This window comes from Stegodyphus dumicola, chromosome X2 (assembly GCF_044657685.1).
Source record: "Stegodyphus dumicola isolate Sdum_Otavi_A_Nest chromosome X2, ASM4465768v1".
In the NCBI taxonomy this organism is placed as follows: Eukaryota; Metazoa; Arthropoda; class Arachnida; order Araneae; family Eresidae; genus Stegodyphus; species Stegodyphus dumicola.
In genome coordinates this window covers 94,069,257-94,093,927 of record NC_140781.1, presented here as the reverse complement: position 1 = coordinate 94,093,927, position 24,671 = coordinate 94,069,257, and the positions used below count along the sequence as shown (strand labels likewise).

Sequence of the window (24,671 nt, the reverse complement as noted above, 5' to 3'; positions counted from 1 at the left end):
CTGGAGTGTTTTTATTTTATTTTTTGTTGTTGTTTATACAATTAAATTTTATAAGCCTGCATTTAGTTTGTTGATCTCACCATAACAAATAATTTCCATTTAAACCATTGTATGTTGACACAGTTTATTGACTCGTGTGTGTATATATATATTCATTATTTATATATATATTACATATAAAAGTTCCACAAAAAGTTTTGAAGTATAACAAGATTAGCTACAACTCTTTTTACATTTAAAAGTAAACATTCACATACACTTTAAATTTGTGAAATTACATTAATCAAAACTGAACAAAACATATTTCGAAAATAATTTTCTGTTACTGCTTAGCTAATCTTTTAGGAACATAAATACATGGAAAAATTACAGCCCTTTTAGTTTGTAACAAAAACATATCACAAGTTCTGTGGCACTTAACTATTTCATTTTGCTGTCACCTACTCATAAATATTATAAAAAGTTATATCTTGACAAGAAATGTCCTCTTGAAAAGTACTGCAAGATCATATTTATATAAAACAGGCATTAATTTACAGAATAATTAAAGCATTTCGCATGTATATTTAAAAGTGTGCAGCAATTTTTGATAGAAATATTTAAAATTAAAAGCTATGACCATTGCCTCTCTTCTACTAGGAATCAATTTTGGAAGTTAATTTTTTAACAACAATTTGTTTAAATAAAATTACAGAACTATTTAGGCAGGAAGAATCCTGAATTTACTACAAGCAAGCTACTGTAGCTAAAAAAAGAATATGCTGATTAAATCTTAAATATTATTTACATGAAAATGATTATTTTAAAAATATGTTACAGCTAAAAAATAAATTTAATCGTTTGGAAGCTCTTCACACACAGAACATTCGGAACATAGCTAATAAACAATTACGTTTTAATATTTTGGATCATTCAATAACTAAGACATATAAAGAATTAACTAAAGTTGTATAAATCTCATTACATAAAACTAGCTTTCTCAAAATATTTCTATTAGTATCCCCTTTATCACCTAAGATTTATCAAAATATCCTGAAAGTGCTTTAGCAAATCTGGAAAAATATACTTAAATTCAGATTCAATTTACAAGGTTATTTGTCTGAAGTAGGTGACTATGCTAAATTAAAACATAAATATAAAAACTTTAAAAATGCCACATGGTATTTTCAGATTTTAATACTTTTGTTTCCTACAGAGCTTAATTTACTTTTCAGAATAAATTTCAAGCAGTAGCATCTAATTGTATATGGGGTACAGTAATTTTTCCATAAAACATGACAAAAACATCAACCACCGCCACAACATCCAGTTCTTTGCTGCTGTGGTTCATCATCAACAATCACTACATTTCGTCTCTGATTTCCTACCCTGCCTAAACTATTAGCTCGATGATCATTAGCTTCAGAAATTTCAATCATTCCTGTAAATTTAAACATGATTGCCATTAAAAGGGAATTTTAACACCTAGATAGCATTCATATTTATCATTAGAATAAGATGACTTGGCATTTGAAAACTACACAATACAAATAATTCATAGTTCCCAGATTAAAACAACAAAATTTATTTTTAACATGAATATGAAATATTGATATATACATGAACTTGAATTTCCATCATAAACTTCAGAAAATATAACATTGAGAAAAAATTAATATCAAAACTGGCACGATATGGTCGCTGATAGAGTTGTAAGATACCGCAATAAAAGGCTAGCATACTTTTTTGAAGCAAACTGTCTCATAAAAATGCATGTAAGAAATTCGACAGTTTGTGTATGTTTTGAAGGCATCTGTTTCCTCCAGTTTTAGCATGAAATAAAATCGAGCAGAGATTACTCGTTAATTAAAGGAAACAAATTTTATCTAGTAATAAAGAGTTTGTTAAAACATTAAGAGTTGTGCTTGCGCACTTATTTTTAGAATTTTTAAAAGATGATTTCAGAAAAACCGTTGACAAAAATTTGCATAACTGAAAATTTCATCTCTGTTAACGAAGTTTTCGATTACTATAGTACAAATTACAGCAATTTTCAGGTATTAAAATACTTAAGCGTGAAGTTAGCCTAAACACAGTTTAATAAAATATAGATGAAATCTCTTTACCTTTTTCTTATTCTTTCAGTACCTGTAGTTGCCATATTTGCAATGAACACAAAAAAAATTAAGGTAAGAAAATAACAAACTGAATAAAAACTTGTAATTATGAAAATAGAGATTTATTAAAAGTGGTCGACAGAAGGGCGTCCAAATTCATTTAATTCAAGGTGCATTGTGTTTGAATTAGAACACTGCTACATAACCGAAACTTACTACAGTACAAAGTCAGAGATCTGGATGTCCTATCCGGACCTCATAGCCAAAAACAATTTTCTGAATGCTTTACGCATGCACATTTGATTTTTTTCCTCCATAATAAAATACATGGAGAGTCTTGATTCTTAATTTTACTGCGGCAATAAATAAAATACCTCATTACTGAAGAAACAATCATTTTAACATAAATTTGTATGATCAATAATTTGGCTCCATAGCTGTGTATCTGCTTGGCATACATCTCAAACCAATACATTTTAGTACAGTAAAACCCCGCTTAAAGCTGTTTCGTTTAGCGCTCTTTTATTTGAATTGTGGGATTCCCCAAAATTGCACACAGCTTTAGGGCAAAGAATATCTATGTAAAGAAAGAAAGGTTCCATAGACATAATGTAAACCAATTTGCTATTATGCCACTGGAAAGCAGAGGGTAAATTCGCCAAAAGATTTGGCGATGGAACCTGCCGGCGAGAATTACCCCCCCCCTGCCATGTGTACAGGAAATTGAGAAACACGTGTTAAGAAAAACGATCTCTGACAAAATGTTTCTTCTTCGACGTTTCAGTTTGTGAAACAATCAATAAGAGAGTTTTGGAAAAACTACAAAATCATGAATGCTATAGAAAACATAAACCTTTCTTGGAACGAGATAACAGAAAAATGTTTGAAAGGGGTGTGGAAGAGCATTTGGCCAGATCTAAGCAAGGGCGGTGACACTGGACACTTTGTTGATATGAATAAAATAGTGGAATTAGCTAAACAAACCAGTTTGGATGAGCTAAATGTGGAAGATGTCGAAGAAATAGTGCAAGAAACAGCAGCAAGTCTTTCTAATGATGAGCTCAAGGAATTAGTGGACCAAGAAGAACACAAAAATATTTTAAGTAGTGATTCTGAAGAAGAGCAAAAACTTTCAACAGCGTTTCTAAAAACCAGTTTAACCACTATAACAGAAATTATGGACCAATTTATTGAAAATGACCCAAATTTTGACAGTTCAAAGGTGAGACAGGGTGTTATGGATGCCTTATCCACTTACCAACAATTTCTTACAGAGCGCAAAGGAAAACGCAAATTACATTAGATACCTTCTTGATATAAAGGCAGAAACTTGGAAATACAGAAGAGACTGAATGATCTGAAATGTAAACATACTAACTTAGAATTTATTTTTATATGTATAAATATATGCTTATGTTTCTATATTTGTAAGTAATAATTTTTTGTTTTATTGTTATAAAAACAATAAATTTAATGGTAAAATACCTGACCAACTTTTTATCCATCTTCCCCTATCCCCATTATTTTTACATGATGAGATAACCTCATTTAACAGCAAAATCTGTATTGTGGTTCTAGATCCAGAAAATACCGCTAGCAATAGTGAAGAAAGTAACAGAGAGGCTACTGAAAACGAAAAAATTTTGATCGACAAGTTAGTCAAAATTATTGACACAGCAATTACAGGACTTGAACAATGGAACTTTATGGCTTAACAAGAAATTACGTCTGTCTACAGAATTCAAGAGAAGGTATTTGCATAAAAAAGAGGCAACTTAAAAAACTTAAATTGACAGAAATGTTTAATAATTAAAGAAATAAATATTAAGCCTTTTTTCTGTAAATTTTGATACCCTTTAGATCATAAATCCTTCATTATTTCATAAATCAGTTTCATATTTTTTATTTTATAATTTATTTCTACATGCCATCTTACTAGATTTAAACTGATGATCTAATATCCAGAAAAATCCCAAATCCGGAATCGCCCAAGTCCTGATGAATCCAGAGCTCGGACTTTGTACTGTACTAAAGTACTTTTTTAAAACCACAGGTGGCACATTTTTGTACATACATTAGCCGATTTCTGCACTCACACAATCAGCCACACTGTGTATTTAGGCAATATTTGGCAAGAGCCCTGGAATAATAAATGCCAATAATTTCAAGATGACAATAATTATTTATTTTAAACTATCTATGTAACCAGATCCAACATCAAGCCCACATGCAAGAGTATTCAAAATTCCATAATGAAGTGGAATAAAAGTTAATTACGTAGTGGATGCTTACAAGAAGCAACAAAGTAACCAAATTCAATTTTCAGTGTTCTGCTACTGTTTAAAAAATTCCTAAAGATTCAAAATTAGATTAAAGAAAAACTACAAATTTCAGAATAAAACTATGAATTATGAAGGTTATCAAATAGAGTTCCTCTTCTTCAGGAACAAAACAAATTTTAAAATTCCAATTTCTTTAATTTTTCATGTCTCTTTTCTTCAAGGCACTATGTTTGTATTCAGTTTGATCTACTTTTGGTTTAAATATGGTTGTTGATCCTCTCATTTTACAGGAATTCTTTTGTTTCTGAAGAACAGGGACTTGTGTCTGAAGAACAAAGTCCCTGTTCTTACTTTTGAAATCAATAGTTTTATTCGAAAACCTCTGCCAAAAATTGAGTAGCTTTTTTGCCTACTTTTATGTTTTACATAGGCATGTTTCCTATCCATTGATTATTAAATCTCAAAGATGTCATCAGTCAGATCCTTTGCAGCAATTCCCTAGCTTTCATAATACACAAATTTCATTCATACATATATTTGCTTCAAAGCATCGATCCAAGTCTCCTGCTAAAAACATTTAATTAGGTTACGTATATTGCTCTCATATCTCAAGTCAGTGCCTATCACTTTTGATCTGAAAGTGTATTAAATGTCAGAAAAAATGCACAAAAACAAACCTGCATAATATTTGCGATGAGCAATAATAAATTTTCCTGACCAAGCTTGAGCCACCTCAGTCCCAAATTATCCTGCTTTTAAACATGAAATTTGTATTTTATCAACCAGTTGCCCACAGAGAAAGATATATGGTTATGCTTTTCCCTTTCACAGCGCTACATATAAAATTTGAATTTTTATTATATACATGATATTGTTATACTTATTTTTTATAGATTTTCAAGATTACCAATAAGCAAAGTTTTAGTCATACGGTGAAATTTTGGTCTCATTGACTTTTTTGAATTTCTGTTAGGTATGTTCACATACTTCATTTATATTACCTCAGAATTATATAAAAGCAATAAACATAACAACAGTTTACTTTATAAAATAACTTAATACTTTAGAAACTTCTAACAAAGGTTTTTTTATATATATGCATTACTCCTAAAGAATAATAAATTATATCTGCAGAAATAAAATGTAAGTTTACTTCTTAAGTGACATTAAAATAGAAGATTAGCCGCTAATAAATCTAAATAATCATATCCATACAAGACTAGCTTCTAATAAATGTAACTAATCATATTTATACAACACTAGCTTCTAATAAACATAACTAATCATATTTATACGTACTTCGAGTTAAATCTAAGAACATTTCCTCAATGCCTCTATTTTGCTTTGCTGATGTTGAAAAATGTTTGGCTCTCACTGAAGCTGCATACCTTGAAAATAAATGATACAGCACAATGAGTAAATAATCCAAATAAGATGTTTTAGAGATTTATAAATAAGAAACATGCCTAATTTACTTACGCTTCAGCTTCTCCTACTGGAACTGCCCTGTCTTTCTCTAAATCGGTTTTATTTCCGGCTATACAAAGGCAAACATCATCACCTAACATTTTTCTCAATTCTTTCACCCAATTCTTGACCTGGAAAATGCAATTGACATATAGGACAAGAAAGTCATAACATAATTCTTCAACTGAAACAAAATTACAAATTAAATTAACAAATAAATACAAAAAGTTTCATGAACAAATTTTAGCATTTTTACATCCAATTTTTTCTATGTATCTAAAAATGCAAAGTGTTTTACAAAATTACTTGTAAGATTTAAGTCAGCTTCTCAAACATTCAATAATCTGAAGAAATTTTCAGTAAACTTATAAAATGTTTCCATAATGTAATAAATTTAACTAAATTTCAACTCCCCCAAAACTTTGCACTGTTAATTGCAAATTAATTGTTGCATTACAAATTGAAAAAAAAAAAAAAAACAACTTCGGCACATACATTTTCAAACATTTAATAGCACTACTAATTATGGGATCAGCATTATGATATCGAGATTAACACTGCTGTGATATCTTTGTGCTGTGTATTATATCTTCAGGCTGCATTTCTAACATACTGCTTGTGAAATCAGATTTCAAACGAACACACTTAACCCTTTCGTGGTGGCGCACCTTTGTTTAAGACACTCATGCGGGACGGAAGGGAATCGAAGGCAGTCACTGTACAGGATAGAGGTTTTGCATCGCTAAGCCTAATTTTATATATAAAAAAAATAAATAGTTTCACTTCTAGCATCGTAATTTTTGGTATCATTTTAGATTATTACTTGAGCTCTTACATATATTAAAATTAACACTTAATTAAGTTTTTTTCTTTACATGAAAATATGCTTAAAAAATTGCTTATTTTGTAAAATAGTTTTCGGAAGTGCTATTCAAATTATTCCAAAGTTTTAATTGATAAAATCCATCAATAAAGTTTGAAATTAATAAAAAAAACACCATTAAGACTATTTACAGTAAGAAGTAACAATATTTAAAATGAAGACTGAGTGTGGTAAATCTCAAAGCACAGAGAAGTATCAGTTTCTAACTCTTTAGAAAATGAATCATCACTCTCATCTGTGTTAGTAAATGGTTCGTTAACTATACGAGGCTATTCTTCCTCTAATAAATAGTGCCTGCCTGCCATAATAGACTGGAGGTGAGGCTTTCTGAAATAAAAAGAGAAGAAATGGAAATATATCTGAAGGCAATGCAAAATGTAACAGAACTCCACATAGTAACCCTAAAAGACTATACATAGTAGAGGGAAAAAATATAATAAAAAAAAGGAATTGGATATATTAAATCAGACACGTGAATGTTTATATCAGCACACGGTGATTTAAAGAGCCCACCGCTGTTTACCCTTTCCCTTCCCCCCACCCTAGCAACAGTTGATGAGTAAAATACCATAGGTCAGGCAGAATACAGTAGATACAGTAGACTCCCGATTATCAGCGGGGGGATTACCCGTAGAGCGGATTATCCAAGCCTGCCACACAGTTTTTTTTTTTCAAGCGTAAAGCAAAAATAAAAAAAAAAAAATGTTCACAAAACTGAGTGAAACATTAAATTTGCTAACATCGTGCTTATTTATAGCAAAAATATCCCAGGCCTTCTCGGAACCTTCTCGAAACCTTCCCCTCTGATGAGTAATTGATTTCTTACTCACCCTTGCAGTGCCCGCTCCACCGCCCTCTCTCGTCTTAATCTTACTGACACGTCCACTTCCTCCCACTCGCCATTGTTAGTTTAAGCCTGATAGTGTTTGCGAACCAGTCGGAGTTAATTTCTGATCTTTTCTTGTGTTCAGTGCATGTGCTTTTTGGTTTTGTGTTTTTTGTTACCGATTTAAAATGTCAGGAAAACGAAAGAAGGTTGTGCTGACGATTGTGCAAAAACTAGAATTAATTTCCAAATTAGCAAACGGCGCTACAACGCAGCAGATGGAATTGGGTTACAGAATCACGGAAACAACAGTGCGTAACATTCTAAAGCAAAAAGACAAACTGGTGAACTTTGCATCAATGTACGACAGTGCTTCCGCAATGAAAACGCGAAAAACTATGAAGGGTTCTACCTTTGATGAGCTAGACACGGCATTGACAGAGTGGTTAGGTCAAGTCCAAAAAGAGGATACTCCTGTAAACGGTCTTATCCAAAGGCAAAAACCTTTTTTGAGTTGCTGGGCCTGAAAGGAAACTTTGATGCGTCTTCTGGCTGGTTGACTCGTTTTAAGCAGCGACATGGAATTCGAGAAATTTGACTTCATGGGAAGAAACTTAGTGGTGACCAACAAGCAGCCGACGATTTCCACCATGAATTTGAAGAATATGTTTTAAAAGAAGAGCTATCTTTTGAACAAATTTACAATGCCGACGAATTGGGACTTTTGTGGAAATGTCTTCCCACTCGCATTTTAGCATTTGAAAGTGAAAGTAAAGCGGCGGGTCATAAAAGCAGCAAGGAAAGGATCACTATCATGTCTTGCAGTAATGCTACCGGTGGACATAAACTTAGACTTGTCATTGGAAAGTCAAAAAAACCGAAATCTTTCACAGGCACAAGGATAGAAAATTTGCCCATTGATTACTTTAAACAAAAAAAAAAAAAAAGGATGGGTAAACCGAAACATATTTCAAGAATAGTTCAAAAAAATCTTTGTTCTTGAATTGCGTAAACATCTTAAATCGAAAAACCTGCCTGAAAAAGCTGTGCTATTGATCAACAATGCAACTTCTCACCCAGCAACAAGCGTGCTAAAGTCTTCTAATGGACAAGTTTTTGCAAAGTTTCTGCCCCCAAATGTTACTGCGCTAATCCAACCCTTGGACCAAGGAGTCATTGCAACAATGAAGAGAACATACCGAACCAAGCTGCTAATGACCAAAATTGAAGAAGATTATGATCTGAAAGAGTTTTGGAAGCACTACACAATCTTGGACAGCATCTACGATATTGCATCTGCATGGGACTCGGTGAAACCGTCAACCCTCATAAAATCATGGAGAAAACTTATGCCTAATGTTGAAGCCAACAACAACCTAACCCCTTCGAGTTGTGAAGATGAAAATGAAGATGTAGACACGCCCCTGTAACTCTTGCTGATATGGTGAAAACAGTTCCGGGTGGTGAGAACGTCGATGCTGAAAACATTAATGAGTGGTTGGAGCGTGACATCAACGAACCTGGCTTTGAACGCTTGACAGATAATGAAATTATGAAGAATGAAAGACAGCGAAGAAGAGCCCACTGTGCAGATGCGGAAGACTCATGAAGCGGCTTTGCAACAAGTCGGCGGACTGCTGAGCTATTTGGAAGAACAAGACGACGCAGAGTTGGCCGAGGAACTTATGCTACGAAAAATGCAATCTCGGATCAAGAGGAAATGCTTCCAAAGCAATAAGCAAACACAAATGACTGATTTCTTCAAAAAGGTGTAGTTTTACAGTTATGATTTTGTAAATACATAATACATTACAGTATTAAAACAGTACATATGTATTAATTTTTCTGTATATCCTTGACGCCTCTCATAAGTACAAAGCACTTTTCTGCTTTCATTAACAAAATGCATTTTAGGTTAGTTTTGTATACTAAAATACTTTAGGCTAGTTTTTATATACTAAAATATTAAGCGTTAGTTAAACATTTCCTGCTGTTTATTTTACGTTTTATTGTACATAAAACGATTTTTCAAAGATGGAATGACTGTTTTCTCTTTTGCTATATCCGTTTTTAGCTTTTTTAGGATTATCCGCGATTTTTGTTATCCGCGGCCGCCGCGCCACCCAATTCCGCGGATAATCGGGAGTGTACTGTATATCAAACTCAACGTCAGGAACTTAAAACTGTGTTCATTTCAAAAGTAATGGATATAGGATGCCATCTAGTGGCCTTCAGAAAAACATTCTAGCTTAAAATGTGTATATGCATCACCCATCCTCTTAATGCAATCTCTAGTGATGCATGGATGGGACACCCGGCTGTAAGAGACGTTCTTAGGAAATGCGTATATGGGACGCCAGTTCTGAAAGGCTTAACAGCCTGATTTCTATGTGTGTGTGAGAAAAAGTTTAAACGATACATGGAGCTTCTAAAATCTATATTTGGCAAATCTGAATATTGTTTTACTAAGGGGAAAAATTAACATAATTTCTCCAATGAGTATTCTGACAGAAAGAACTTATCCATTTCTTTTCTTATTCTCTTTTCAGAATCATACCTTTACAGACAGCTGAAGCAAGCAGCAGAAAATTCAGTTAAAAAATGGAATATTATTATAATTTTTCAAAAACATAATGTGAACCAACTGCTTAACCATTGCTTGGGTAAAGCTTGACCCATCTGCAGCATATACAAAAGGTCCACAATAGCACTAACAACATTCTTTGAGTAAAACGATTATCAACATACTTTGTTACCTGAGGTGCCAAAGGCTTTCTCTTTCGTACACGCTGATAAAAGATCTTTATAATTTTGTTAAATTAACTTAAAGCCGTAATGCACTACAATGCATCCATTAAAACCAAAAAATGTTATAATTTTTACAAGTATGAAACTGAAATAATATTTACAGCTCTCCACTGTGGGTAATTTATGAAAACTTTGTAATTCTCAACTTTTCGTAAATATTTTTAAATTTCACAATTTAAAAGAAAAAAATTTAATTTCAGCTTGAGTTTGCTTGGACTGCTTATTTTTCACATCTGCCTTAGCTGATAAAATTTTGTTTAACACTTTCTTACACTTTTGTGAAGTTACTCTTATTCCTTAAAGCTCTGGTTTTACATTATAGTCTTTTTTGACACATCTAAACTATTAGAAAGTAAAAACAAAGAAACTTTGACTTAAACCCACTATAGCAACAAAATTAGCACTTTCAAACATGATGAAGCAAGTTTAACAGGTGCCTTAGCAAATAAACTTCTTAAACTTTTGTATAAAAACTGTTCTCATTTGCACACTTAAGCATGAGAATATTAATGTGGGTATATAAAATTCTGGCAGCACTTCTCTTATTGCAAAAGAATTTCAGTCTATACTTTATTAGAAATGCATAATTTAGTGTTTGAATGAAACGAGATGCTATCCAAATGTGAAAAAAGTATACTTTTGATTAATTAAGAAACATAGCTTACTGTAATATTTTCCCTACAATATGATAAATAATTTGGGGCAAAAATTCAACAAAAAACAAAGTCTATATCACAACCTTTTTGAAAGAGTCTTCATCCGTTATATCATAAACTAATATAGCTCCATTACTATCTCTATAATAAATAGGGCCTAAAGCATGGAATCTTTCCTGCCCAGCAGTATCCTGTTTCAGGAGAAAAAAAAAACATAAATGTAACAAATTTAATAACATTACATATAATTAATAATACACTTAAACAATACTTCAGATAGCACCCAAAAATATTCTTGAATGAAAAAAATTATCAGAATAACAATGTTAATACTATGAATAGCTATTACAAATATTATACATAAAATCTGAACATATAAACATTAAAAATCAAGGTACTATACGGTTTTGAGGGACGTAAAAAAATTGCAGCGAAAACGTATGCACAAAAGCGCCAAATCTAGCAAACGCGTCCATTAAACAGCGCGCCAAATTTAGCGTACGCGTAGATTTCAGATTGCGTAAGTTTATATAGTTCTATATTTCTTAAGACGCCATTGACATACTATTTTAATTTTTAAATCCTTTTTTGATATCCTATGGATTTAACAATTTGGGGATTGCCCATGACGAAAAGTCGGCAACAGAATTTTGGGTAAAGTGCAGAATCGCCCACTGCTTGACGTGCTTTTAAGAATTGCACATACTCGATATCCAAGTGCACATCAACCTATTTTCACTTAAAAAAAATCCTAGAATTGAACAAAAATGGCACTGCACACACCCTTGACTTTATCTATGTACACATTGACCTAATTTCACTTAAAATGTAAAAGAAAATTGACAAAAATTCAATTGTTTTTACCCTTCTAAAAAGCGACAAACAAACGAGTGAGTGATTCTGCACTTTACCGAGAATATTTTCAAAGAAAAGGCATCATTCATTATAGAAAATTACGTTTGAACAACCAATGAGATGAAATTATGCTTTAGTGATAAGTCAATAGCGAAATAGCGATGCAGGCATCCATTCAGCTATGTTTAGCAATTTTTATATAAATTATAATAATGATCTGAAATAGCTATTTACTCTTATGCTTCCATTCAGTCATGTTTAGCTTTTTTCATATAAATTACAATAATAAAAAAGTATTACATGAAATTAACCTTTCATCTAAATTAAAACATCAATCTTAGATAGTTATTTACTATTATACTTCCTTTCTTGCCGCAATTATTTTTTATCAGCATTGGCATCAACAATAGTTTGGCGATTTTTTACGGCCTTCGAAACCGAACAGTATTAAAATCAATAACTGGGTATATACCCATATACACTTACACATTAGCATATTTTCTTAAAATTTAGAAAAAGTGCTAAATTATATATTTAGTGCTTTCTGAAACCAATAGACAAAATTTTGAATTATAAATACTGTTCTTTGCAGCAAAGTACTAAAAATATGTTACTTGGCAAGACCCATGATGACTAATTGCTTAATCTTTTCATACATAAACAAGAACCATCTTTTTCCGAAAATAAGACACTGTCTTACTTCCTTTTTTGATCCAAAATACGCGCTAGGGCTTATTTTCGGGGGAGGGCAAAAATAAAAGTATATTTATATATTTTTATTTAATATTTATTTTACACAGAATACAGAAATTTAAATTTATTCAATTACAGTCGTCATATTCTTCTGGAACATCGTCATACATAAAATTCTGAATTATATACAAAAACAAATTATATTACAAAAAGTTCCGAAAATCATGATAGGGCTTATTTTCGGAGGATGTCTTATTTTACAAAAAGTTCCGAAAATCACGATAGGCCTTATTTTCGGAAAAAGACGGTATATCATATCAGTCATATCATCAATCAAGCATTTCTACATTACGTTGTGATATAATAGTACCATCTACTACAGCTGCAATAAAAATAATACAAGGACCTTTGAAAGGTTTACACAAAACATATGCAGCATTGCCATGCATACATCAATCTGAAGCCTAGCGAAATAGTTCAATTTCATGAATCTACATACAATATATGATTTGTAACCTTTTGTTATTACCAGGCCTTTAAAAATCTAAAAACACTTCCTTTAAAATGATTATGCTCTATAATGTATGATAGGATTCAAAAATTAATGCACATGATGCGCACATAAATGTACATGTGCAGAAATTACAACCTTTGACCAGGGCTATCAATGACATTTAACTGAATTAGTATTGCAACACTCAAGTATTCCCAAACTGAATGGAACACATTCAACAACATAAACTGCATGTTGCACTACATAAAAGACATAATTTTCTTAAAAAAACAAGAGATTAAAAGAATGAAAATGCATTTCCCCACATTACTATCCCTGACTTTGAAGGTCAATTTTGTTACATGCCAGCATTTTCTTCTTACTGCAGCCAACTTTTCAGAGTTAAACTTATTCTAGTAAAATTATTGTGAGTAAATGATTTCACTTCCTAAACAAGAAGTACATAACATTGTATCAATGGATAAACCAGATTTTAAGTGAATTTGATTCTGCATGATGCCAAAAGTCCTTTCAGCCATTGTTGTACGGCACTAGAAAATAGTGTTACTTCTCCAAGTTTTCCAAAATAGTACTTCCTGCCTTCATCGTGCAATTGTGACAATGTGCCATTCTGTATTGATTCCAGAGTATCGAGGACTTTCTCATAAAAATCAGTAAACTGGTAAGTTGCACATTCAATTCCCAGTAGATTAACATCATCAGCCAGGTTTCTGAACATGAAGCTACGTAATGAACAGAAGAAAATGAAACCCTCATTCTCAAAGAAACATACATTACTAAGCATCCAAAGTATAAAGAAAGCTTGCTTCAGAAACACATTTAAAATATTTGGACAATTTCTTGATGATGTAGTTATATTCTGCTTTGTAAAATTTCCTTACATTGGAATAAAAGTAACTCATCTGTAAAGCTGTAAATTACTTTTTTCAAAAAATAAGCTCTAACCTTAGCATTACTATCCCTGCTAAACCAAAATTATGTTTTAGATTTTTTATTCTATTAAAGTCAAAATTAAAAACTGATGCATCTTTGGGGTTTGACAAATATTACTATAAAATCTGTGAAAATAGCAACAAATTTCCTTCAAACTGCATATAGTTAGGAAACTTCTTTCAGGAGATTTAAAAAAAAAATCAATATATTCATTAGAAAATAAATTCTCTAGGCTTATTAACAGAATCTAAATTTAAAATCTTAGCCTATTAACTGAATCTAAAAGGGACAACAAGTAAGTGCTCACATTCTAAATTTTGTGAGATTTAATTCCACATTCAAAGTAATTCAGAGAGTAAATTAAAATGATGGCTAATCTTTGGAATATGGTAACAGGTAGTTTCGCGACATTTTGGTAAGGCGATAAAGATTACTAGCTAGGACTTTAGCAGTGTACATGGATAAAGTCAGAGTGTGCGCAATGCCATTTTTGTGCAATTCTGGGATGTTTTTTTAAGTGAAAATAGGTCGACGTGTACATGGATACCATGTATGTGCAATTCTTAAAAATGCGGCAAGCAGTGGGCGATTCTGCACTTTCTCTCAATTTCGAACCTAATCTTCGTCATGATTAAGCACTTTTGTTCCATAAAAGTTCTAGCATAAGCGTAATTCGGCTATCAGATTGTTGGAAAAAAAATGTTAAGTTAAAAAAAAAAAAAAAAATGCCTTTACTTCTTGAAAACAAAATGGCTTCAAAAAAAAAAAAAAAAAAAAAAAAACTAGCAGGTTGCTGTAATAGCAGGGTTGGTCGCCAAAAAAATCGCCAAGTTACCATAATCCGAAGATTAACCAAAATGATCTATGATGTAAATTTTGGTTAAATCATTTTGCTTATTTTTATTAACGCTAGAACAGCTGAATTTCAGACTAACTTAAAACCGCCATTGGGGGTCAATTTGACCCTCATAAGAAACGTAAGTAGAAACACAGTAAATGATTGAAATGACCACATAAAAGAGTTTTTAGAGGGTTTTATTTATTTTTTATACTTTAGAATTTTTTTTCGTGCAATTAGTGCAAATTAGCACACAATATCTTTCAATGTAAGATTACAAAAACAAAATCTATGAAAAACAAACAAAAGATACAAATGCAAAAAGTGGAAAATAGAACATATGGAAAAAATTACAAAAAAACCTAAATTGGGAATAAACACACAATGTTTTTCAAAGTTTGTTATACATTACCGCAGGTGATACAATATGACAGTGACAGCAACACATTTACCACAAATTGGTTTCTGGCATCCCTCACAGCTGACAACAGTCTTGTTTTGTCCTTTGCAACTTTTAAATGCACATTTCTTTCGTTTAAGTGTCTGTATTTGAGCAATCGGGGGGGCATCTGTTGCGTAGTGCACCAACTCGTAGTTCTTCCACGAGTGCAAGAATAAATTCTCGACGGGAAATAGAGGTGCCCAAGAATTCTTTGAATATAATCCAAGTATTGAGTGCAGCAATGTCAAGGACGTTGTAAAAAACATGTACAGGCCACCTGCGACTTTCACTACTTGTGAGATATTTCCTCAGCATCTGACCTACGACATCAATGCCACATCTTGTACTGTTATAATAAGTGACAGTGTTCAGTTTCTTCTTTATGCTGTCATCAACAAACACATTACTGTGCATCGTGCTCAGAATCACGACATTCTTTTTGCTCTTGCACCTATATATTGTGAGTGTTTTGTCTCCATTTTTCAGTGCAAAAGATGAATATTGTGCTGAAGAAGTGTCACGAGCAATAGGGGGTAATTCTCGCTTATTCAGACGCATCGTTCCGACAATTGTGGTTTGTTTCGCAGAAAGTTCATCTGCAAGTAAAAAAATTGTCAGTTGTGACATTGAGTCCGGAGTTTAGATGTGGTTGCAGTAATTTGAGAACTACACTTTCCCTAAGTTGTAAATTAGTTGGTCGTTCTTCATCCTTGCCCAGATAAGGATAACCATTCAAAACATATTTGGATTTTACATCAGCTGCTAGCCAGAATTTGATGCCAAACTTGTCCAGTTTATTCGCCATGTACTGGATAAATCTACATATTGATTTACAAGGCAACAATTGTTCATCAACAGTTATTTCTGGTCCAGGATTATAGCATAAATAACAGTTTTCCATTAGCTTGTACCAGGTTTCAGAAGCGAGAGCAAATTTGTTAGTGGCGAGACGATCAGCTCTGGTGTTTCGGACATCGAATCTGAGATACCGCATTATTTCACGGAACCGATTGCGTGACATTGTTTCTTTGAACACAGGTGGTCCCCAATTCATGTTCCACAAATCATCTGTTCAAGGAGGGCAAGGCACTCTTGTGTACTCAATCCTCTTCCTCTCGGCATTGCAATGGAGAGAAAATATGCTCCGTTCTGAATTTTATTTTTCTCCCCTTAGTCATCGCGATAAGAGCTGCGTGTTTCCCATTGCGCAGAAAACGAAAACGTGGCATCGGGAATTCGAAAACGAACATTCGCTTAAAAATATGTCGTTTTTCTTATGAGGGTCAAAATGACCCCAGTTGGCTGTTTTAGGTATATCTGCGATTATTTATTTAAATAATTAACGTAGAAATATGAAAAATTGGCATAGTATACCTGGAAACATTTTAGAAAAAGTAAAAAAATATCAGCTTCGAAGCTCAGCTGTATGTTAAAAAAAAACGCGGAAAATTGGAAAAAAAGGTCAAAATGACCCCAACGGCGCTTCTAGTGTTAATGCCAAAGCTTACATTTTTCCCATATGTTGAAGTTGCATGAGATATAAATATGAGAGAATGCACCATTTTTTACCACTTTAAAGATATAAAGAATAGAAGAATCATGAAGCTCTATTAATTTAAAATTAGCTTTGTTAATTTTTTGTAAAACAAAATTTAAATGCTGGAAATGTAAATTTAAAATAAAGAATTTAATATTAATTTATAACAATAATTAACTGATTATTGGTATTTTAGTAGAAAATAATAAATTGCATGCACTATAATATGCAGGAATAGATTGTGATGTCAAAAGCTTAGCTACCCACCTATGCTGTCACAAAGTATATATTGCAATTTTTTACCCAGTTTTATACAACTCATATTGTAACCTGAACTATTATTAAATTACTAACACAATGATAATGTCACAATAGTTTTTAATAACAATACATCTAAGAATTACATCTAAATGTTTATTGCTTCAGCAAATACGATACGTGGCAAACCTGACACAACTGACGTAACGTGTTATGTGACATTGATACAATGGTTTGAGCCGATTTGATATGTTGGACAAAAGAACAACTGTTAAGAGTCAATATGATTGATTCTGACATCAGCATGAATGTAAGCTCTGATCTTTCATTTTTGCTCACTCACACAGAACAAATAAGTAGTTCAAGCTGGCCATTTTACATACCAATTTGCACTTCATCTCATCTCAACAGAGGATACAAATGAGTAATAATTATGGGTTGGAGTAGATTTAAGGGTGACCCTTGGATTATTGCTATGTTGTTCGGATTATCGGTAAGTTGTTTTATTTATCGCCAAGTTGTTGTTTCATTTATGGTAACCTGAGTAGTTGAATGCAATGGAAACCCTATTATGCCCTAATTGGTTGCATGACTGCGGTGAATTTGAATGATGGGAAAAGATTTGGAAAGGCTTGTTTGTGTGTTGGATTTTGGATAAGTACATTGTTATTTTGTGGTTTACATGGTAAAATGACTGAATGTGATAAGATTAATTTGATGTTTCTGTACGATTCGGAACAAAAGGGAAAAAAGCATTAATTGACTGGTGTGTAAATGAAATTTACTTAGTAGCCATTATAAGTGTCCTGTTTGTAGGAAGGAAATGCATATGGTCGAACATCAGAGGATACCGGCACTACGGAGGATATCTTTTATTTTTGTGAATTTATGTGACAAATGCCAGTACACAGACTAGTTCAGATAATTTTAGGAAGTTTTTGGATTCTCTTAAGGAATTTTGTTTGACCAAAAGCACGGAAATTTTTAAATAAGTGGAAACAGGGTTCATAGCCACATTTTAGTTTTAAAAGAAAAGCACCTATAAGCACTTTTCAAGCACATTTTAAGAAAAAAATAAGCACCTGTCTAATTACATTATACACAACTGCATAACCTTAAAAATTAGACTTGTAATTTAAAATATGAGAAATGCATATTAAGAGAGAATAAGCATTACCATGGAAAATTATGACTTTTTTTTTTTTTTTTAATTTTAAATAACAGTTCAATTTACAGAACTAGTTACAATGACAAGAAATAAAATAACTATGCAGAACTAAACTATATTACAAGATTTAATGATGAAATTTCAGTTCAAAATAGAGAAAATAAATAATAATAAGGCATATTTATTGTATTCGCTTGGAACCTAATAATAAATACAATTTATTTTTCCACTCATATTGATATTTAAATAATTTAAATCTAAATTCTGAACGGCGTTAAATTTCCGGAATGGAATAGAATCATTCTTTGCTTGGGTTGGTAGACCGCAGAACTTTTAGTCCTATTCAATCCAGATTGGAAAGTGACATACACACACACACACACACAAAAAAAAAAAAAAAAAAAAAAAAAAAAGGTCCATTGCTTGTTTTGCAGCGAACTGTAACAGTTTCAATATTCGAGATTTTGCGGAGAAAGGGGAGAACCTCCCAATCTTCGTACTGTATAGTGTATTGGCCAAAAAAAACAAAATTATTTTTACTAATCGATTACTTTCCCTTTATTTAAGCCATTCCGAATATTATTCCTTAGAAAGCTAATCTGTGTTAAAACACAAACATTTTTAAAAGTTTACTATACTTCAGCAGTTACTGCAACTATGTTATAATAAACATTCATACATATGCTCATAATATAAGCATAACGATCACAATAAACACGAATATAAACTGACCAAGTGGAACGAGAATGCAAATTATTAAGATCGTGATAGAAATTCAAATGTGTGTAGTATTTGGGTGGGAGGAAAAGAATGCCGAATGTACCGGGATTTTCTACTGCTTTCGCAATTCTTTGACCAATAGAATGATGGGCACCTGTCTGTACTCTTCGTGCATACCAAAGGTTATGTTAATGCAGAGAAAGAAGAAAAGCTGTTTCTGGGAGTATGATTCAACATCTGACATTCCATATTAGGAAGAAAAGTTGTTTATTTAGTTTCGGCTTTGGTACGGAGAAAAATAGTGCGTTCATTAAAAAAAAAGCACTAAAAGCAAAAAATAAGCACTAAAAACAAAAAAATAAGGGCTTTAAAGAAAAAGCAAGCACCTATAAGGGCCTTTATATTTTATTTTCAAATATAAGGACTTATAAGCACTTATAAGGACCGCTACGAACCCTGGGAAATTTCCTTTGTGTAGTACTAAGATGAATTTCCTTTTTTATGTTATATCATTGTATGATTTAAAATTAGTTTATTGAGATTATATAATTTTTGTTAGCTGCTCCTTTGACTTTTTAAGCGGATATAGATCGATGTGTACATGGACAAAGTCAAGGGAGTGCGCAATGGCTAGTTCGTGCAATTCTGATTTTTTTTTTTACGGGAAAATAGGTCGATGTGTACATTGATACTGAGTTTGTGCATTTCTTTGACTTGTTATTTTGGATTTGAGTAGTGGCGATTTTTGGCATAAAAAAAGACCGCTACACAAAGCCAAAATAACAAGTCAAAGACTTGCAAAAACTCTGTGGCCATGTACTGCCAAAAATCGCCAAGGAGCACCCATAAATATATTTTTACCTAACTATGTAAAATCCATAATAATTTCCACCTCCATGTGTAACAAAACCACTGTAATTCCTCAAATAAGTTACAGTCTAATCCTCAATTCTTTCAATTATATCATGTTGTCCCTCCAGTACATTTCGGAAATCTGAAGCAATGGGTTTGTCATTATCAAAGAATGAAAAATGGTAAATTTGGTGTAAGTTTAGACAATAAATGTCTGATGAAAACTTATGAAATGCTGAATCAGGTTCATAATAATATCCCATTCCAAATTCTTTGAATGGTACCTACATTTTCCACACTTGCAAAAAAACATAAAATATAATAGATATGCTTGTGACATTTCATATGAAATGATAATAAAATTCTGTGACAACAGACAACAAATGATACAACTAATACACATTGTTGCAAAGATAATTCAGACCATTTGTTACTGGCTACTGAGAGAGAATATGAACATGTAAAGAATATGACAATACATTATTTTATGTGTAGTGATAAAAGACTAAGTGGTTATAGAGATTGAAATGGACAGCATTTCTATAGCTTCTGCCTCACCTGCCTAGCAAAAATTACAAAAAAAAAAAAAAAAAAAGTGTTTCACATTCAAGCTGTACAGCAAGCAGTCTTCAGATATGCAGAATATTTCAAAGGTAAAAATATATTTACGGGTACCCCTTGCCGAAAAATTGGCGATTTTTGGTGGTACATGGATAATGAGTTTGTGTAATTCTTTGACTTGTTATTTATTTTGGCTTGTGTAGCGCCGATTTTTGGCGCAAAAATGTATAGGCAAAAAATCAACCTTAGATTAGCAAAAATTTTGCCATATATGTTCAAAACTATGCAAATCTAATGTTGTTTTTCAATTAAGTTTGAATAACTGTCATTATAGTTATCTTAGAAGCAGTAGTAGAATTCTGTTAGCATGCAGATAAAGAAATGATTATAAATAGGCACATTAAAAAAAAATAATTAAAAAAAAAAAAAACAGAAATTGGGGGAAATGAAACTTAAAGTTAAGAGTAGCACATTTTCTATATTATTTTAATATTGAGTAAATATTATTAAATCTTTTAATGTTCAGTATAAAATGCATACAGCAGTAACATTATCTCTTCCAAATTACAGCTATCTTTCACACACAGTTCATTTTAAACACTGGTTCCTCAAATTTAAAACGCTAATTTCTATGTTGTGAATTGCATTTCCGAGCTCTGTGTCAATATGAATACAGCATCACTTCTCACTTCCTGTTTCAGGGATAAAAGCTCTTTGCTTCTTTTCTAAGTCTTGTCAATTACTTCATTTTATATATTTCAGAATATTTTAAGTCTATGACACTTATATTGCACATAACCATCTTTTAAACAATGTACATAAAATAAGAGGCTATTTCAAAACTCCTTTTTACTAGCATTTGTAACATCCACTGTTTGCTACTGATATAAACTTCACTCATAATACATATTCAGAAGTTTAAAATTACCACTGTGCTTACTAATGCATCTCAATAGCACACAATGTTGCAAATAGAATTTCAAAGCAATTTAAACATACAATTACTGCTTGACATAAATATCCATATATATGAAACATTTTTTGCCCAAAAGACACTTACTTAAGTAACAAACAGCAATTCTGCACAAAAAGATTTTGGATAATTATAAATGAATAGTACCAATAAATGAATTAACATTAAGCTAACAAAATATTCTCACTTGCTGCTACATAATTAAAACTTTAAATTCATATAACATAGAAAATTATAAATTGTGTTACAGTTTCAAAACTAACAAAATCTTACAGTCAATGAAAACCTCAACTCTTAAATTCTTGGTTAAGGAGATTCAGCTGTGTCCCACATGACCTGCCTACCAACTGCCGAGTATTAAAATTGATGAATATTAGTAGCTTGACTAAAGTTCAATTAGTAGCTTGACTAAAGTTCAATTCCAGGTAAAATGGCTGGCTGCATGGGCATTTCCCTGTTTTCTCCACGCGTAATGTGGATATGAGCCAGTCAGTTTCCCTCGGAAAGTCTTTTATGGAGGCATCCCTTTCCCTAGGCAGATAGCTCTAGCATGATCAAATAAACAAAGCCCAGATATGACCTAATAAAGATTTATCAACAGTTCTATCATTGTATACTGTTTATTTTATATACATGCAAAACCTAATTTCAAAGAATTAAATTATTGTAACAAACACACCATAAAAATAAGCAAACCAAATAACTCATTCCAAATATTATCCTTTTCCTTTTCTTCCATATTCAACACTATACATTTTAAACACTGTAAATTTAACATTATTATTAGCCAAATGACTTACATTGTAAGGATCTTAAGTTTTACTAACGTTTATTTTATTTTAAATCTTTACTATCACTTCTTATTTTCTACTTCCGGCCAGAATTATAAGCGTTAACGTATTTATGCAAAGTTTCTCTGGCGAGCGCCAAGTATTTAAGTTGTGGCTTTTTGCCAAGCGAAAGTATTTGTAAGCATTTTTAATGTTTTGTTATGAATTCGTTGGTGACGTTTATAATAGATAATTTAGAGGTAAAAGTTTTTGGATATTTTATTTATATTATACGTGAAAAAGTTCATCCTTGGATAGGGTATATACATTTTCGCTATCAGGTAATTTCATGTATGTGCTTTTTACCGAGTTTAAAGATTCAGAAAATTTTCCTGCATTTTCGTGCAAATTTTTGTAATTTATGAGAAAATAGCAGTGTAGATGGATAAAGTCAAGAGTGTGCGCAATGCCATTTTTGTGCAATTCTGGGATGTTTTTTTAAGTAAAAATAAGTCGACGTGTACATGGTTACTCTGTATGTGCGATTTTGAAAAACGCGGCAAGGAGTTTGCGATTCTGCACTTTTTCCCAATTTTGCAGTTAATATTTGTCATGATTAAGCAGTTTTGTTCCATAAAATTTCTAGCATAAGTGTAATTCGGCTAGTAGATTGTTGGAAAAAGTGTTCAGTAAATAAAAAGAAAAGAAACATGTCTTTACTTCGTGAAAACAAAATGGCGGCGAAAAAAAAAATAGAGGGTTGCTGTAGCAGAGTTGGTCGCCAAAAAATCGCCAAGTTACCATAATTCAAAGATCAACCCAACATTTTAGTGGTTCTCAAATGCTCAGATCTTTTCCTTACATGTATCTGCAAGCAAATGACACCAAATATAACATACAAAAGTAAAAAAAGAAAACTTTTTTTTTTTTTTTTTGGCAAAAACCTGGAAAAAATCAAAATGCTTAAAAACCTAAAAAGGTCATTTACAGTAATTTACATCAAGGGGTGAAAACCTTAAGAATTAAAAAAAAAAAAAAAACAAATTTTTTCGAAACTAAAAAGCTTATTAGATCTAGTTATTTTAAAACATAAACAAGGGCAGCTCGAAAGCATGCTAAATAATCTTTTTTTTCCCCCTCATGAATCTTAATTGTTTAAAATTACTCATAAGAAAAACTCATAATAAACAGCTATAATTATACTTCAGTGCGATTCTATTACATTTTAGATAGTTGCATGACAAGATTTATAATTACCCAAATAGCCAGATTAACTCGCTTGCCACCAATATTTAACTTCTTATTGAGAAATGAAGCCTAAAACATAAAAAAGATCAAAATCTAAATACATATAATATGAATGAAGTCTATCAATCAAATTTTATAAATTAAAGGCACTTTGGGCCTGTCAGCCACAAATGTTTATTATAATAGATTACATGTAACTAAATATAACAGAAAAATACTACTCCAGAAATTAAAAATGAAATATTTGTTATTATATTTATTAGAATGAAATAAAAGTTAACTTTGGCAAAAAATATTATTGAATTCACATCTAAATACACTATTGTTCCTAAATACTGGCCCAACCAGTGGCCAAATGGCTCAGGCTGCTGAGTATTTGTAGTTAAGATTGGGAGTGTGATTTTCCCCATTTTTAATGTGAATGCAAATTAGTTTCCCTTAGAAAGTCCTCTATGACGACATCCCACCCCTTAGGCAAACTGCCCCAATAATTTTCTAAATACTGTATATTTCACCGATGATCTTAAATTAATGCATAGACGAAATTAAAGAATTTGAAGCAAAATATGGTTTTTAAAATTAGTTAATAATTATGGCTTTTTGACATATTTTATAAGTCTTATGGCCTCATTAATTCTCTTAACTTCTTGTAAATATATGTGGTAGTTTTATTGCTCAATTCAGTTCTCATATTGATATATTACACTAGAAAATCTTAGCAGGATTTAAAAAACACACACAAATAAAAGGTAAATTAGGTACTTAAATAATGACTTACTTGAAGAGTGCTTAGGTGTTTCTCGTGAAACTTATTCTCAACATATCGAAGGACCAATGAGGTTTTACCAACACAACCTTCTCCAAGAAGTACCACTTTAAATGAAAAACTGCGTCCTGTTCCAGCATTTGTGGCCATTGCAGTAACAAATACAAACAAAAGTAGTGAGGTGATTTACTTGAATTATTGTAAATAATATCTAATACTGATCACAGAACCCAAAAAACAAGGAAATGATTCACATCATTCAAACGTATATACCACTTCAACTTAAAAAGAAATTCTTCAGAAAATAATAATAAACGTAAAAAAGGGTCAGACAAGTTTTAACTCCAACTATGTTTTATTTATATATCGAAATTATTTTTTTCTTCGTCAACGATAATAAATCGAAAAAAAAAAGGGAGCGACAATCACTTTCACATTATCAAACGAAGACACATTTTCGTCCCACAGCTTCTAACAAAATATTCAAAACGTTTGTGGCTCAGTAGAAGTTGCCAGCCTAATTAA

General features: G+C 31.8%; 1 protein-coding gene across 1 annotated transcript; it reads right to left on the bottom strand.

The window, feature by feature from the left end:
* Positions 1–107: 107 nt before the first annotated feature.
* Rab21 (RAS oncogene family member Rab21) lies at positions 108–24,622 on the bottom strand. The gene is made up of 6 exons (XM_035358946.2): positions 24,159–24,622; positions 23,390–23,449; positions 11,102–11,209; positions 5,858–5,976; positions 5,678–5,766; positions 108–1,420 (listed from the first exon to the last, which is right to left on the bottom strand). Exons 1-6 carry the CDS (start codon positions 24,294–24,296, stop codon positions 1,287–1,289), a joined length of 648 nt encoding a protein of 215 aa, XP_035214837.1. The 5' UTR covers positions 24,297–24,622; the 3' UTR covers positions 108–1,286.
* Positions 24,623–24,671: the final 49 nt, after the last annotated feature.

Coding starts and splice junctions, on each gene's coding strand:
- Rab21 (XM_035358946.2), bottom strand. CDS start 24,296: ATGGCCACAAATGCTGGAACAGGACGCAGTTTTTCATTTAAAGTGGTA. Junction 5,977..11,101: donor ATGAAGACTCTTTCAAAAAG/GTTGTGATATAG, acceptor TGCATTTTCCAG/GTCAAGAATTGGGTGAAAGA. Junction 5,767..5,857: donor CCAGTAGGAGAAGCTGAAGC/GTAAGTAAATTA, acceptor TTTATTTTCAAG/GTATGCAGCTTCAGTGAGAG.